Here is a 17,500-nt window from a genome sequence, read left to right on the forward strand (position 1 = left end):
TGTAGTTGATGGTGTGTTTCCACGTGGCTCCAAAGTGGTTGCCAAGGAAGCGACTGGTTTTGAATTTTTACTCAAGTAAAACGATCATAATAAGTCTTCAAACCTCTGTGATCAAGACGTTGTTAGGATGCTAATCTACTACAGAATCACCCCAGAAGAAAAAGTAAAAGTCTGAGTGTCAGTTTTCTGGTCCCTGACGCCTCTGACGAGCTCTGACCTTCGGGCTCACAGGTGTTGGCGTCCCGATGCAGACGATAACCCGGAGCGCAGAAACAGACGTGAGGACGATCCGGAAACTGTCGGCAGAAATGTTCACACCCTCCGTTTCTATAGCGACAGCCGTGTGACGTCACACGAGCTGCGTGGAGTCACAGAAACAAAAAACGTTGTTCATCACGACTTCTTCAACAGAAACCAGTAAAACATGAAACGCTGCGAATACCTTTGTCACAGTGGGATCCATGGAAACCAGGTGGACACTTGCAGACGTAGGTGTCGACCTGTCGGGTGCAGGTGGCTCCGTTCTTACAGGGAGATGACAGGCAGTGGTCCACCGCTGCAAACAGGAAGTAGCATTTTAACAGCTGAGAGGTGCAATCAGTGCGTTACAATATTAAAAGCTGGAGTACCTGTGTAGAGCCTCCAGAAGGCCTCCTGAGAGAAGAAAACACAAGTTAACTCACAAGAAACCAGAACCATGAATCACACGTTTGAGTCTGAACCGACCAGCTGCTGAGGCAGAGCGAAGATCTCCTTCGCCTCCTCGTAGGAGCATTTCTCCTCCTGACACTCGCGCTCCAGATCTCCTCTCCTCAGCTCCTCAAACAGGAAGTTGGCTCGACGATTGCGATGCAGGAAGACGCTGGCCTCAGGTCTGCTCATGAACACGCCTCCTTTATTCACACAACACGGGAAGGAAGTGTTGAATGCTTAGCATGCTGGGACATGTAGTGAAATCTGTGGAGCGTGTTACCAACTGTGGCCACAAGAGGGTGACAACAGTTGGATTGACAGCTCCGACGATTAGTCATTCTTTTTATTTAAAAACGTTTTATGGTCCCATGTTTTCAAACCAAGATGGTGACGGACAAAAACCAAGATGAACCGTTGATTCAGAAGTCTGAAGCTGTACTTATGCTTAGCTAACATTCGTGCTTATGCTAGTACCTCATCATTTATTATGGCCTAGCTAACGTGCTAACATAACTTGATCAACTGTTCAGAGAATTTCACAGTGGAGAGAAGTGAACGGCTCTAAGTCTGATATGAAACTGAAGAAGAAGATGAAGAAACCTGACACTGACCTCCAGGAAGCCCAGTGCATGCTGGGATAGACGCGATGAGGAGTCGAAGGAAGAAGAGTCGCCTCGTTTCTCTGCTGACGGACGCCATGTTTGTTCTGATCAAAGGTCAGAAAAACACCCAAAACCCTCTCTGTGTACAACAGTACAAGCAGCATCAGATAAATGTACTTCCAGGTGTCAAAAGTAAAAGTACTCCTGATGCTCCTTCATTATAGAACAGTTTCTATCACTGATTCATGAAAGGGTATTTTAATATGAAGATGCACTTTACATAAAATACTAGTACTGCGTCATAACCTATAAGTGTCAAATATAGTAGTATTGCAGTAAAAAGTACTTTATTTACTGCTGAGATGAATAATTTATATCAAAGTTAAACACAGAAAAGTCTTCACTAATCTATCAACAAACTTCAGCGGCTCAGAAAACTAAAATATAGATGATGTATATCATATATGTGACTTAAATATTTAGAAAAACATATTTACGAAAACCAACAAAGTGAAAATTCACCATGAAAAATGTTATATATAAATATAAATATCTATATATAGATATATATATATAGATATATATATATATATATATATAGATCTATATATATAGATCTATATATATATATATATAGATCTATATATATATATATAGATCTATATATATATATATAGATCTATATATATATATATATATATATATATATATAGATCTATATATATATATATATAGATCTATATATATATATATAGATCTATATATATATATATATATAGATCTATATATATATATAGATCTATATATATATATATAGATCTATATATATAGATCTATATATATATATATATAGATATATATATAGATCTATATATATATATATATATATATAGATCTATATATATATATAGATATATATATCGTATCTAAAATGAAACGAAAGACTTAAATGTTTCATGATACAGACAATAAATAGTTTGACACATTGTTCAGAGTATTCACATGGATTTTATTTGTTACTGATGTAATCATTATATTATGTATGAATACATTTATTAAGTATTTCATGCCACACAAACATAAACAAAAGAACATTTTTGATTTTCAAATTAAAATAATAAATTAAATAAAGACTTATTTTGGTAATCTGATCACTCCATGTCCTTCAGGATGTCGGGGATGAACTCCTGGGCGTCTCTCAGCTGGTCCCTCCACTCCGGTGGGACGGCCCCCCCAGTTTCAGTTGGTGGAACCTGGACCCTAAACCTGGACTCAAAGCTTCTGTATGAACCCCCACAGTTGGTGTTGGTCAGGATTCCTCCACCGACGTCGTCGTGGAACTCGTGAGCCAGATAGAACAAGCTGGACAGAGCTCCTGTTGGGTCACAACACACAGCACATCAGAGCTTCGTCAGCGGTCACATGACCGACTCAACAGGATCACATGACGCCGGGTTGGACCTTTAGTGTAGCAGGCCAGGCCCAGGTAGTTCACGGCGCTCTGGTGGACCTTCAGCTGCTCGTCAGAACCCCGAGGGAACCTGCAGCACAAAGACAGGAAGCTCTTCAATGGGCTCAGCTTTTATTGTGGAAGATCTGCAGGAAGTGGTGACGAACACGGGTCACTAAAGACCACCAACACGGGTCACTGAAGGACACGGATCACTGAAGACCACCAACACGGATCACTGAAGAACACGGACACGGATCACTGAAGACCACCAGCAGAGATCACTACAGACTCCTCAGTATCAGTACACAGCATCAATACTAGTACTCAGTACCTTGATGGTAGTGGACCGAGCCTTTGGAGGTTTTCCACAGGTCCAGTTTGTCGTGGAGGATCACGTTACCGACCACATCGGGTCGCTTGGTGCCGGAGGACCAGGCGGTCCGACCGCTACCGGCTGGAACACCAGAACGAAAACTGTCCCGTTAAACCACAACAACATAAACAGGGTCTCCGGGTCTTGATGGTCCAGGTCTTCGTACCGGTGTTGGAGAGGCTGAGGATGCTGGACGGGTGCCGGTCTCTGGGGGACGTGAAGCCGGCGATCCAGCCTCCGAAGTCCCTCCTGATGTCGTCCACGTCTTAGTACCAGTGGACCGGCATGGACATGGAGTCACCCTCACACATCCCCCACAATGCACTGCTCACCGACCGCCGCACCTGAGTCATCTCTGCTGCACCACAACAGAACTTCATGTCATATTCTATATATTTAACAAGTACCAACAGAACTTCATGTCATATTCTATATATTTAACAAGTACCAACAGAACTTCATGTTATATTCTATATATTTAACAAGTACCAACAGAACTTCATGTTATATTCTATATATTTAACAAGTACCAACAGAACTTCATGTTATATTCCATATATTTAACAAGTACCAACAGAACTTCATGTTATATTCTATATATTTAACAAGTACCAACAGAACTTCATGTTATATTCTATATATTTAACAAGTACCAACAGAACTTCATGTTATATTCCATATATTTAACAAGTACCAACAGAACTTCATGTTATATTCTATATATTTAATAAGTACCAACAGAACTTCATGTTATATTCTATATATTTAATAAGTACCAACAGAACTTCATGTTATATTCTATATATTTAACAAGTACCAACAGAACTTCATGTTATATTCTATATATTTAACAAGTACCAACAGAACTTCATGTTATATTCTATATATTTAACAAGTACCAACAGAACTTCATGTTATATTCTATATATTTAACAAGTACCAACAGAACTTCATGTTATATTCTATATATTTAACAAGTACCAACAGAACTTCATGTTATATTCTATATATTTAACAAGTACCAACAGAACTTCATGTTATATTCTATATATTTAACAAGTACCAACAGAACTTCATGTTATATTCTATATATTTAACAAGTACCAACAGAACTTCATGTTATATTCTATATATTTAACAAGTACCAACAGAACTTCATGTTATATTCTATATATTTAACAAGTACCAACAGAACTTCATGTTGTATAATATATATATAACATAGTATTTATAATATAACTCACCTCTCGCTGTGGTTTTCTGTTCTTAATGATTCCGCATTTTTAAACTTGCATAACTTTATTGTTACACTGTTACAAAACTACACCGGAAGTGGTACGGTGGTCAATTTAGGTCAACTCAAAAAGCGAAGGGTTTTTTGAATAAATACAGTGTCCTGAGCAAAGGCTAGCAGGCTGATATACCGCGTTCAGCGAACACACACTTACTATAATAATAAAAACTACGTAATCAACAATTTAATATCTGTAAAAAAGAATGAGGCAAAACAACGTTTCTGGTGATACAGGCGATACAACACAAAGGTTAAGAGACGAAAAACTGCCTGGAAAATATTACCAGGGGGCACAATTCACCTAAATTATACGGTGGCCGTTGAGTATCATTATAAACGGAGAACGTACCTAAATCACTTAAAACGCGAATGTGTAACACCAATGCTAGTAAGATGCTAACGTACGTATAGTAAACGTTAAATTGTCCTCAACCGGTCAAAGAGGACGTAACGACTCACGAGGAACTTCCGGTATTACTCGTAGACCGTCAATAAGATATTAATGGAAGCTAACAGCTAGCTAAACAAGCTAACAAATCTGATTGTTTTCAGCGAGCCGGCTAAGCTAGCTGGTTGCTAGCATGCTAACGTCTGTTTCAGTGATGGAAATGGAGGAAAATCTAGATCCTCGTGAAGTCGGTAAGAACTCGTGTTTGCTCATTATTGGTTTACTTATTGAGTTACTGTTAAAGCCAGGTCTGGCGTAGACCAGGTCTAACAGACCTAAACACTGTGGGTCTGATGTAGTCCAGGTCTAACAGACCTAAATACTGTGGGTCTGATGTAGTCCAGGTCTAACAGACCTAAACACTGTGGGTCTGATGTAGTCCAGGTCTAACAGACCTAAAGTAACACTGTGGGTCTGATGTAGTCCAGGTCTAACATACCTAAATACTGTGGGTCTGATGTAGTCCAGGTCTAACAGACCTAAACACTGTGGGTCTGATGTAGTCCGGGTCTGATGTAGTCCAGGTCTAACATACCTAAACACTGTGGGTCTGATGTAGTCCAGGTCTAACATACCTAAACACTGTGGGTCTGATGTAGACCAGGTCTGATGTGGTCTAGATATTTTAATATTCAGGATTCATTTCGTCTTTTTGTCTTTCAGAGCGAGCCAAAGCCTTCTGGTCCGAGGAGGACGTGGACCAGGTCTTCAGTGGTGTGTTTGAGTACCTGGACCACCTGAAGAGGGTCCTGAAGAAGAACACAGCGACAGACAAAGGTGGGCCCTCGTGGTTCTTCTTCTTCGGTGGTATTGAAGTGGACTTCCTGTTGGGCTGACTGTTTGTGTCCATCAGAGTACGTTCAGGGTCTGAAGCTTCTGGAGAGTCTCAACGGTCCTCCAGTCTCCTCTCAGGACTCCTCTGTGGTCCAGGTGGTCATCGGCTTAGGTAAACACAAGCTTTTATTCTGAAACTTCACTGTCATTACACCCACACCAGGACCAGTATAAACCAGTATGAGCCAGTAAAGACCAGAATGAACCAGTACTCTGTGTCTCTATTTAGATGGAATATGTTTAATGGCTGAATTAGAAGTTTAAATCAATAAATATTTCTATGGAAATAAAGAACCTGTGTGTCTTATTTTGGTGGCATCTTCCTGCCCAGATGAGCTGTTCCCGGCTGACTCCTCCCCCTCGAACGGGCCGTCCAGCTCAGCAGCTCCCCCTGCAGGCCGAGAGGAGCTACTGCCTCCTCTGACTCCATTCCAGCTGCAGTACGAGCCTCACTCCTGCTGCAAGGTACACAAGTACACACTCTGTGTACTATATACTGTGTACTACACACTCTGTACTACACACTGTATTGTTGTTTCCCTTCAGGCCTGCCTGCCCTCTTTACCCAGCATGCCTCAGTGCACCCCTGCATTCTGGGGTCAGAACCCCCTGAAGGTTCCGCTGCTCTGCGGCTTTAAGAGGCTGAGCGCCGTGCCGCTGATGATGTCACTGAGAGGAGGCGGGGACGAGGAGGGGGCGGAGCCTAACGAGCCGGAGGACGAGGAGGACTGGGACGTCCTGTACAAGGCCCCGTGTGGACAGAGTCTCCGGAACCATGAGGACGTGATGCGCTTCCTGTTGGCCACCGAGCACTACGACGTCCTGCAGGTTTGTGACGACGCATTCAGGGACCAAGTATGACAATCTGAAAGTACTCCACTGTCAGAGTACAAGTACTGTGACTGATGTATTCTGATGTATAAAGTAGTAGAGTAACTGTACTGAGTTGCCTTCAACCCTCCAGGTGGACTTCTTCACCTTTAATGCCTCGGTTCAGTTGGACCCGCCCCCTCCGGCGGGCCCCCGGTGCCCAGAGATGGACCTGAGCCGGGGGTTAGAGCCCACGCCGGTGCAGCTGTGTGTCGGTGACGGCGGCGCTCGACCCGCCGAGTTCCGGTACCGGAAGGACCGCTGGCCGCACGGCTGCTTCTTGACCCGCGGCCCGGCGCTGTTCCACGTCTGCTGCGACTGCACCGACGGCTGCGCCGACGTCCGGCGCTGCGCCTGTGCCGCGGTGACCGGAGGAGGGCGGCGCTACAACCACCACAGGCTGCCGGACCCGGTTCCCTCAGGGTGAGAACCCGTTAACTACAGAACCCGCTCAAACAGGAAGTGACCTCGTGACCTCACGCTGATCCTGAATGTCCTTTAGCGTGTACGAGTGCGGCCCGTGGTGCGGCTGCGTCCGGACCCGCTGTCAGAACCGGCTGGTCCAGAGAGGGATCCGAGTCCGCCTCCAGGTCTTCCAGACCGACGGCCGAGGCTGGGGGGTCCGATGCCGCGACGACCTGGACCGCGGCACGTTTGTGTGCGTTTACGCAGGTGAGACACGGCCAATGGTTGCCATGTTTGAGGATCTTTTATAGTGAACGGTTGACCTTAAACACCTCGCGGTGTGTTCAGGTGTCACCCTACAGAGGAGTCCAAGTCCTGCCGAGCCGTCGCCCCCGAAGCTGACGCGGTCTGACCTCACGTCTGACGACGAGGTGGAGGTGGTCACCGAGTGGCTGCCCCCCCCGGTGCTGGAGGGGCGGAGCACCGTGCTGGAGCCCCCCCGACCCACGTCGCCCACCCCCCACGTCCCCGTGATCCAGAGACCCAACGACGCCGCTACGCCACAGGACCGAGACCAGGTTCCAATGTACTCTAGTACTGAACTCAAGTACCAAGTACTTGTCCTGTACTTTGTACTTCTACTATAACGGAGTGGAAATACAGCAGTACAACATAACATATACATACATAAAGGTGGTACATAAGAGAGTGGGAGCTTTTTGATTGTCTCCACACGGCTCTCAACATGGCAACAGCTCAGCTGGCAGTTAGCAGCTAACGGTGCTAATTGTCCTTATAAGAGAAAAGATAAGAAAAGATAAAATAAGATAATCCTTTATTAGTCCCTCAGTGGGGAAATTACAGGATTACAGCAGCATTGCTCACAAGTAAATAAAATAAAAGATAAAAATCAAGTAATATAATAAACTAAACAGTAAACAGTAAAACAGTAATAAAATAAGACAGTAAAGAAGAATATTAAACATACCAGTATATACAGAATATACAGATGGAATAAAAATATAAGACTAATATAATACTTAAACGTATTGGATATTGGATATTGCACGGGATTGCACGGATTGGATATTGCACCAAGTGAGTGAATTAAAGTGTTAAAGTGTTCAAAGTGTTCAAGTGTTCGTGGTCCACCGAGAGCAGTTTGTTGTGCAGCCTGACAGCAGCGGGGAGGAAGGACTTGCGGTACCTCTCCCTCAGACACCGGGGTGAATCAGCCGGTGACTGAAGGAGCTGTGCAGAGCTGCCACAGTGTCCTGCATGGGGTGGGAGGCGTGAGAGATCATCCTCATCGCCATCATCCTCCTGTCTCCCACCACCTCCACAGTATCCAGTGGACACCCCAGCACGCTGCTGGCCTTCCTCACCAGTTTGTCCAGTCTCCTCCTGTCAGCTGCCGCGATGCTGCTGCTCCAGAAGACCACTCCATAGAAGATGGCTGATGCCACCACGCAGTCGAAGAAGGTCTTCAGGAGTGCTCCCTGCACCCCAAAAGACCTCAGTCTCCTCAGCAGAAAGAGTCTGCTCTGTCCTTTTTTATAACGACCCGAACTGGTCGGGACTGGACTGGACTGGACTGGTCAGTCCAGTCCAGTTTATTGTTCAAGTGAACACCCAGGTACTTATACGACTTCACGACCTCAATGTCCAGTCCCTGGATGCTCACCGGTGTCGGAGGAGGGCGTTTGCCCCGGCAGAAGTCCACCACCAGCTCCTCGGTCTTGCTGGAGTTGATGTGGAGACCGGTCTGCTCCAGCTTGTCCCTCAGAAGCACAGGCTGGATGCTGTTGAAGGCACTGGAGAAGTCGTAGAACATGACTCTCACAGAGCTTCCAGCCTTTTCCAGGATCTCTTCCATAGCTGTGGTACTTTCCCCAGCCTCAAGCTCAAGTTGAATACGTGCTCCGCTATCCCGCACAGCTGGTCTGCGCAGGATTTGAGGAGCTTTGAGCTGATGCCGTCTGGACCCGTGGCCTTCCTCGCCTTGATCCTCCTCAGTTCCTTCCTCACTTGGTTGAGGGACGCGCTGGGGGGTGGGGTGCTGTGTTGGAGTGGGGGTGGGTTGCTGGTCGTAGAGTGCTGAGTATGAGAGGTGTGGAGGGGAGTCGAGTGCTGTGGGAAGGGGGGGGGGGGGGTTATAGCGCTAACAGTGCTAATAGAGCTAACAATACTTTAACTTGTCCTTCTGTCTCCAGACCGTTCTGGTCGGCGCTCCGGAGCCTCCGTCTCCTCCTCCAGGTGAGTCAGGTGACCCGTCTCCTCCTCTGGAGAAGGAGGTCTCCGTGAACGGCGTGGAGATGAGGAGGAACCTGAAGAGAGCGACGGAGACGGTGAAGGACGTCTACTTCCTGGATGCCAGCAAGGAGGGAAACGTGAGCCGCTTCCTCAACGTAAGACGATTTATTTTAATAAATATACTGTGTTTATATATGTGTGTGTGTATATACATACATACTACAGGAGAGATGGTTCTATCTCACACTCTGCTCCCTACAGCACAGCTGTCAGCCCAACCTGTTCGTCCAGAACGTCTTCACCGACTCTCACGACCCCGCCTTCCCCGTCGTGGCCTTCTTCACCAGCAGGTGAGGAAGAGGAGGAGGAGGAGGAGGAGGGTGGTGGTGGTGGTGGTGGTGGTGGTCATAAATGTTGTCTCTCTCTCTCAGGGTGGTGAAGGCCGGCACTGAGCTCACGTGGAACTACTCTGCCGACTCTCAGAGTAAACAGGAAGTGCCTTGTCTCTGCAGTAGCAGCGGTTGCCAGGGAAGGTTCACCATCGAGGATCAGCTGTGTGAGGTGTGTGAGGTCAAAGGTCAAGGTGACTCACAGTAACCACCCCCCCTCCCCCCCACCAGGTCACTTCTGTACGCTTTTTATGTTTTTCTGAATAAATCTAAATTTATAAAAATCCGTTTCGCTGTTTTATTTTGAAAGGCTGTCATACTGTGTTTGTGGTTTCATTTCAGAGTTAGAATTTGTGAGACTTTTATTTTGTAAAATGTCCGTCTCTAAAGCTTTTTTATTTGGAAACTCCATTGCAGGAAGTATGGGAGGATTCTCTGTTTCTTAACTGCCACTAAATCTTTTATTTTGAAACTTCTAACTTCATTTGTAACCTGTCACTTTAGATTCTAGAATTTATTATTTTCATGATAAAACACAGGAGTGCTCCATAAAATGTTTACTCAACATAAATAAATATAGATAATAAAATAGAACAAACTTTATTGTTTGGGGGGCTCTCGGGTCCAGACTGTTAAAAGTATCAAACAATTAAGATATTTTTAAAAAACTAGATAATATTCACAATAGATATAAACTGTAATGTTCCACTTACGAGTCGGAGACAGAGTGAAGTTCTTGCAAGAGGTTTATTAACACAAACCGTCAACAATAGTGCCGAACAACTCCAGCCAACATCATCGGTCTTTCAACAACTCTCTTCTTCGTTGGTTCCGGTCTCACAACCTTGACTAGCTCCGGCCACAGAACAGGTAACCCCTCCTCTGCTCTACCAATCACAGCCACGCACCTTGACTAACGTATACAGTGCGTCCTGTGATTGGCCAGAGAGAGGGAAGCGACAGCCTGACCCCTCTACTACCAGCTGCTACTGTACAGGGTCGCTACAATACGTACTTATATACACTTTGTGTAACATCATTGAAAACTTTTGGTTTTATTTATCATCGATGCTTCTATTTTGAAGGACTTCCTGTTATACCCGTCTTCCTGTTACACCCGTGACTGTGGCTTTTATTTTGAAACTCCACCCCGGATCCCCGCGTGTTGTTTACATATATATAACTGTTATATATATATTACGTCATTCTCTTCCGGACTCACACCGACACTGAATCCGACCATGAGCGCTCTTCTGCGGGCTTCGTGTGTGCTTCTTCTCGGCCTCCTCCTCCTCCTCTCCTCCTCCTCCTCCTGCAGGGACCGGGACCGGGTCCGGATCCCGCCTCACGACCAGGTGGCCCGGGTCGCGCGCTTCGTGGCCCACCAGGTGGACTGGGCCTCCATGGCCACCGTCTCTACCCACGAGCCGGTGGTGGGTCGGCCGTTCTCCAACGTGTTCTCGGTCAGCGACGGACCGGAGGGCTCCGGTACCGGGGTCCCCTACATGTACCTGACCCGCATGGAGATCTCGGTCCAGGACCTGCAGGTGACGTATAGTCCTCGTGACTGTCTGTGGTTCAGAGTTTAGTTTCTATAAGTTTTATTTAAATTAACACGTAGCTATTTGATACAGTGGATAATTACTTCATGGTATTTTTGATATCTTATGGGAATATATAATATAATATAAAGTAATATAGTATAATATAGTATATTATGTTGTAATATAACTTAGTATAATATACTATATTATGTTATAATATAGTGTATTATAATGTATTATGTGTGTTTGTAGTGAAGGTTTTATTTCAACATTTAGTTAAAAGTGAATTAGTGCAATCAATGATTTTAATACTTTAGACTCTAACAGAAGTTTAAATGTTTTATTCTTTCATAACTCTTTTAGGTTTCAATCTATTGATTCTTAATAAATAAATGTAGTTTATGGATATTTAATTCACTACTGAATAATAAGTAAGTTATGAAAACGGTTGACATTACATCAGAAGCTCCACCATGACTCAGCACTTCTTCACAGAGTGACTCAGCAGTTTGAGGGTTCAAGTCACATGACGGAGCTCAAGTCATGTGACACAAATGTACAGAGCTGAGTGTACTGTGACCTGTTTCAGATGAGCTTAATCTCACGGTTGTTCAGTACATCCGTGTGTTTTAGTTCCAGTAAGAAGTAACAATAACAACCTAGTAGTAGTAGTAGTAGTACCCTTGTCTTTAGTGAGCAGTAGTACTGCTCACGAGACTCAGGTGTGTCCCTACAGGTGAACCCTGAGGCGTCTCTCTCCATGTCTTTGGCTCAGACAGACTTCTGCAGACTTCAAGGCTTCGACCCTCAAAGTCCTTTATGTGCTCACATCATCCTGACTGGGTCTGTGCTGGAGGTACACCCCACACACATACACACACACATATACACTCTCTCACACACACACACACACTCTCACACATATACACACACACACATATTCTCACACACACACACTCTCACACACATACACACACACATATACACACACACACGCATATACACTCTCTCACACACACACACACTCTCACACACATACACACACACATATACACACACACACACATATACACTCTCTCACACACACACACACATATACACACACACACATATTCTCACACACACACACACTCTCACACACATACACACACACATATACACACACACACGCATATACACTCACTCACACACACACACACTCTCACACATATACACACACACACACATATTCTCACACACACACGCACGACTCGGTCACATGACTCCTCTTGTTGCAGGTGAAGGGTTTGGAGGCGGAGTTTGCAAATATGTCTTTGTTCAGTCGACATCCAGAGATGATGGAGTGGCCTTCTGACCACAACTGGTTCTTCTGCAAGTTCAACATCACACAGGTACTAGTACTGCTGATACTACTACTACTACTAAAACTGATACTACTACTGAAACTCCACTTTACCTGTACTCAGTGGCGGGCCGTGCATGTTGTACCTGGGCCTTCACTGCTGTCCTGCAGCTTGAGCACAGCTACGCTATGATTAGTTTAGTGCAGAGTGAAGCTCAACACCTGTTGATAGATGCGTCTCCTCTCTGCGCACGGCAGCACCGCTGCTCGTTCACCACAGAGCAGAACGTACGAGCTTTAAGGTCAGAGTCACAACACCAGAACAAGTCTCAATCACCACCAGAACAAGTCTCCAACACCACCAGAACAAGTCTCCAACACCACCAGAACAAGTCTCAATCACCACCAGAACAAGTCTCCATCACCACCAGAACAAGTCTCAATCACCACCAGAACAAGTCTCCATCACCACCAGAACAAGTCTCCATCAACACCAGAACAAGTCTCCAACACCACCAGAACAAGTCTCCAACACCACCAGAACAAGTCTCAATCACCACCAGAACAAGTCTCCATCAACACCAGAACAAGTCTCAATCACCACCAGAACAAGTCTCCATCACCACCAGAACAAGTCTCCAACACCGCCAGAACAAGTCTCCATCACCACCAGAACAAGTCTCCAACACCACCAGAACAAGTCTCCAACACCACCAGAACAAGTCTCCAACACCACCAGAACAAGTCTCAATCACCACCAGAACAAGTCTCCATCACCACCAGAACAAGTCTCAATCACCACCAGAACAAGTCTCCATCACCACCAGAACAAGTCTCCAACACCACCAGAACAAGTCTCCAACACCACCAGAACAAGTCTCAATCACCACCAGAACAAGTCTCCAACACCACCAGAACAAGTCTCAATCACCACCAGAACAAGTCTCCATCACCACCAGAACAAGTCTCAATCACCACCAGAACAAGTCTCCATCAACACCAGAACAAGTCTCCATCACCACCAGAACAAGTCTCCATCACCACCAGAACAAGTCTCCATCACCACCAGAACAAGTCTCCATCAACACCAGAACAAGTCTCAATCACCACCAGAACAAGTCTCCAACACCACCAGAACAAGTCTCCATCACCACCAGAACAAGTCTCCAACACCACCAGAACAAGTCTCCAACACCACCAGAACAAGTCTCCATCACCACCAGAACAAGTCTCCATCACCACCAGAACAAGTCTCCATCACCACCAGAACAAGTCTCCAACACCGCCAGAACAAGTCTCCAACACCACCAGAACAAGTCTCAATCACCACCAGAACAAGTCTCCAACACCACCAGAACAAGTCTCCATCACCACCAGAACAAGTCTCCATCACCACCAGAACAAGTCTCCAACACCACCAGAACAAGTCTCCATCACCACCAGAACAAGTCTCCAACACCACCAGAACAAGTCTCCATCACCACCAGAACAAGTCTCCAACACCACCAGAACAAGTCTCCAACACCACCAGAACAAGTCTCCATCACCACCAGAACAAGTCTCCATCACCACCAGAACAAGTCTCCATCACCACCAGAACAAGTCTCCAACACCACCAGAACAAGTCTCCATCACCACCAGAACAAGTCTCCAACACCACCAGAACAAGTCTCCAACACCACCAGAACAAGTCTCCAACACCACCAGAACAAGTCTCAATCACCACCAGAACAAGTCTCCATCACCACCAGAACAAGTCTCAATCACCACCAGAACAAGTCTCCAACACCACCAGAACAAGTCTCCATCACCACCAGAACAAGTCTCCAACACCACCAGAACAAGTCTCCATCACCACCAGAACAAGTCTCCAACACCACCAGAACAAGTCTCCAACACCACCAGAACAAGTCTCAATCACCACCAGAACAAGTCTCCAACACCACCAGAACAAGTCTCCAACACCACCAGAACAAGTCTCCATCACCACCAGAACAAGTCTCCAACACCGCCAGAACAAGTCTCCAACACCACCAGAACAAGTCTCCAACACCACCAGAACAAGTCTCCAACACCACCAGAACAAGTCTCCAACACCGCCAGAACAAGTCTCCAACACCGCCAGAACAAGTCTCCAACACCACCAGAACAAGTCTCCAACACCGCCAGAACAAGTCTCCAACACCACCAGAACAAGTCTCCAACACCACCAGAACAAGTCTCCAACACCACCAGAACAAGTCTCCAACACCACCAGAACAAGTCAACAACACCAGAACAAGTCTCCAACACCACCAGAACAAGTCTCCAACACCACCAGAACAAGTCTCCAACACCACCAGAACAAGTCTCCAACACCGCCAGAACAAGTCTCCAACACCACCAGAACAAGTCTCCAACACCACCAGAACAAGTCTCCAACACCAGAACAAGTCTCCAACACCACCAGAACAAGTCTCCAACACCACCAGAACAAGTCTCCAACACCAGAACAAGTCTCCAATAACACCAGAACAAGTCAACAACACCAGAACAAGTCTCCAACACCACCAGAACAAGTCAACAACACCAGAACAAGTCTCCAACACCACCAGAACAAGTCTCCAACACCAGAACAAGTCTCAAATAACACCAGAACAAGTTTCTAGATTTGTCACTCGTCGCTTTTGACAAAGAAAGTCTCCATGAGGGTTTAGAAAGTCGCCAAGTTGGCAACACTGGCACCAGATAAATATGTCCCCAGAGCAACATTGGACGTAACAATAGTTCATATCACATATAAAACCAAACAATCCATCTTCATAAAAACAAGTTGTACAAATAATAATATATAAACAAGCATATTAAAGCTGCTGCAGATGTAGAAACAAATGCATTTAACTTACCAGAGCTGCTGTTCACCATTTAAAGACAAAGTCCATCCTCCTTTCTTTGTTAACAAAGAGTTCAATCTCACGGTTGTTCAGTACATCCGTGTGTTGTAGTTCCAGTAAGAAGTCCTTCTCCATTCATGGACGCCAGTGAAGACAGTGGAGCCTCCCCAGGTGTATTTCTTGAATACGTTTTAATGGTTTGAGGCTGAAGATGTCCGCTCACAGAGGCAGCATATTTTGGGATTGTCACCGCCCACACGTCAGGCTAGCCCACTGACCAATCACGTACTTGTAGGCCAGCTAGCAGCTCTGACACGTCAAAGAATACGCCCAACATGTCAAACTAGAGATCTGATTGGTTGAACACTATGACAATCAACAACATCGTCCCCATTCACTTAAAGTGCACTGGATGCACTTGTGAGTCAGCAGGCCTCTGGCTCTGTTCTACCTAGAGACACAGAGGTGAGATCTGATTGGATAAAAGCTCTCCTTAAAACAAGCTGCACTGGAAGCAGAGCAACTGAGGAAGACAGGAGCTGTGCAATGAGAACATAAGATAATGGGGAACATATGTTTATAAATTATAACACATGGAGTGTATTTAAGAACAAATATTAAGTTATAAAATAGATATAACTTTGTGATTCTGTCTAGACCAGCAGAGAAGGCCTTGCAGGTCCACCACTGAATATACCGGTACTACTACTCTTAGTACTGCTATTACTGCTAGTACCACTGTTAAAACTGTTACTTAAGTAGTGCAAATGCTGCTGTTAGTACTTACTGTTGCTACTAAAACTACCAGTACTGCTACTACTACTACTGGTAGTAGTACTAGTACTACTACTATGACAATACTGCCACTCATGGAACTGGATTTAACAAAATAAAAAAACTCATTTTTTGAGACATTTAAGAGGTCGTCAGTAAGCGGAGCGTCCTATTGGTCCACCATCATCCCTCACTGTCAGCCAATCAGAGCGCAGGAGGTCTGGCTAACGTCCTGGTTCCTCCTCCATGTTTCAGGTGTGGGTGCTGGATTATTTTGGCGGGGTGAAGACCGTCACTCCAGAAGACTACTTCCTGGCCTCGCTACACAGGAAGCACCACTGACTGCTGGTTCATGTAGTCCTCTTTCTTCTGTTTGTAGTTCTATCATGTGTGGACTACGACACGAGTCAGCTGATCACCTCAGGATTATTTTAATAGAAGGAAATATTTTAAACACAACTAAATTATTTTCATCTCAACGCACCAGACAACTTTATGATACGAATATATTTTATTCTTTATTGACTACATCTCCCATGAGTCTCAGAGCTCAGCAGGCTGCTGAGGCCTCATGGGAGTTAACAAACTCATCTTGATGTTTTAAAAACAACACAAGGATGACACGTTGAGAGGGGCGGGGCTTATCCGTGGAGGAGCGGGGCTTCAGCCGTAAAAGCTGACTGCGTGACAGTATTCTGCTTCTTGCTGATAACGATAACAATTCATGTTTTTATAGTAACTTGAAGACTTTGCTGTGAAATTATATATATTTTTTGAGTGAATGTTGATTTTGTTTAAATAAAGTTTCTGTTAAAAAACAAACTGTCTCCTTTTCTGTTTTTATAGATAATGATAATATTTAAACATTAAACTGCTTCAGGACCAAAAAGGTACGTTCAGACATTTTCTTTGTTTTGAGTATTTTAATTACATTTAGTTAGAAATTAATATAATTCAATTCTTTAAATTTAAAGATGCGGTACGCATGACGAACCGAATATGTTTGAATAAAAAAAAAAGATTTTCTTTTTTTTTTAAAAACCTTTATTTAAGCAGGTAGTCCCATTGAGATTAAAAATCTCTTTTGCAAGATGTAAGTAACAATACTACATAACATTAAGGAGCAGTTTTTGTTTTTGATGCTTATGTGTTGCTAAGAAGACACCCCAGAAGATGAGTCACTCAGGTATAGTTCCATCATTGTTCAAAGTCAAAGAATAACTTTATGATGTCAGTTGTAATGAATGAATATATTTTAAAATCAAGTACATTTCTCTGCATTTATAGTTTTCTACTGTACCGTACCGAACCGTGGCTCCACTGCATCGTACCCAACACAACCGTATATATATA

At 44.7% G+C, this 17,500-nt stretch overlaps 3 protein-coding genes across 4 annotated transcripts in view; 2 read left to right on the forward strand and 1 right to left on the reverse strand.

Moving 5' to 3' along the window:
* LOC306797509 (uncharacterized protein) overlaps window positions 1-1,392 on the reverse strand; it is a gene marked incomplete at both ends in the record, with an annotated part of 7,027 nt that extends 5,635 nt beyond the window's left edge. The window contains 5 exons of the mRNA XM_079296874.1: window positions 218-358; window positions 443-556; window positions 630-654; window positions 727-901; window positions 1,301-1,392. Coding sequence (XP_079153000.1) covers window positions 218-358; window positions 443-556; window positions 630-654; window positions 727-901; window positions 1,301-1,392 — 547 coding nt within the window. The remainder of the gene's footprint in view (window positions 1-217; window positions 359-442; window positions 557-629; window positions 655-726; window positions 902-1,300) is intronic.
* Window positions 1,393-4,654: 3,262 nt separating this feature from the next.
* On the forward strand, window positions 4,655-9,890 carry setdb2 (SET domain bifurcated histone lysine methyltransferase 2). 2 transcript variants are annotated; one of them, XM_079296353.1, is made up of 11 exons: window positions 4,655-5,054; window positions 5,527-5,640; window positions 5,717-5,809; window positions 6,029-6,162; window positions 6,244-6,525; window positions 6,662-6,990; window positions 7,070-7,239; window positions 7,321-7,550; window positions 9,186-9,380; window positions 9,487-9,575; window positions 9,657-9,890. In XM_079296353.1, the coding sequence occupies exons 1-11, from the start codon at window positions 4,997-4,999 to the stop codon at window positions 9,820-9,822; spliced, it is 1,860 nt and encodes a 619-aa protein (XP_079152479.1). In that variant the 5' UTR covers window positions 4,655-4,996; the 3' UTR covers window positions 9,823-9,890. The 2 variants fall into 2 exon arrangements, with proteins under 2 accessions (XP_079152479.1, XP_079152480.1); XM_079296354.1 differs by having other exon boundaries at window positions 9,492-9,575; window positions 9,657-9,822.
* Window positions 9,891-10,805: 915 nt separating this feature from the next.
* Window positions 10,806-16,917, forward strand: creg1 (cellular repressor of E1A-stimulated genes 1). The gene is made up of 4 exons (XM_079296357.1): window positions 10,806-11,161; window positions 11,895-12,014; window positions 12,436-12,549; window positions 16,403-16,917. Exons 1-4 carry the CDS (start codon window positions 10,856-10,858, stop codon window positions 16,487-16,489), a joined length of 627 nt encoding a protein of 208 aa, XP_079152483.1. The 5' UTR covers window positions 10,806-10,855; the 3' UTR covers window positions 16,490-16,917.
* The last annotated feature ends 583 nt before the right edge of the window (window positions 16,918-17,500 follow it).

This window comes from Melanostigma gelatinosum (genome assembly GCF_949748355.1).
Source record: "Melanostigma gelatinosum genome assembly, chromosome: 24".
Lineage (NCBI taxonomy): Eukaryota > Metazoa > Chordata > Actinopteri > Perciformes > Zoarcidae > Melanostigma > Melanostigma gelatinosum.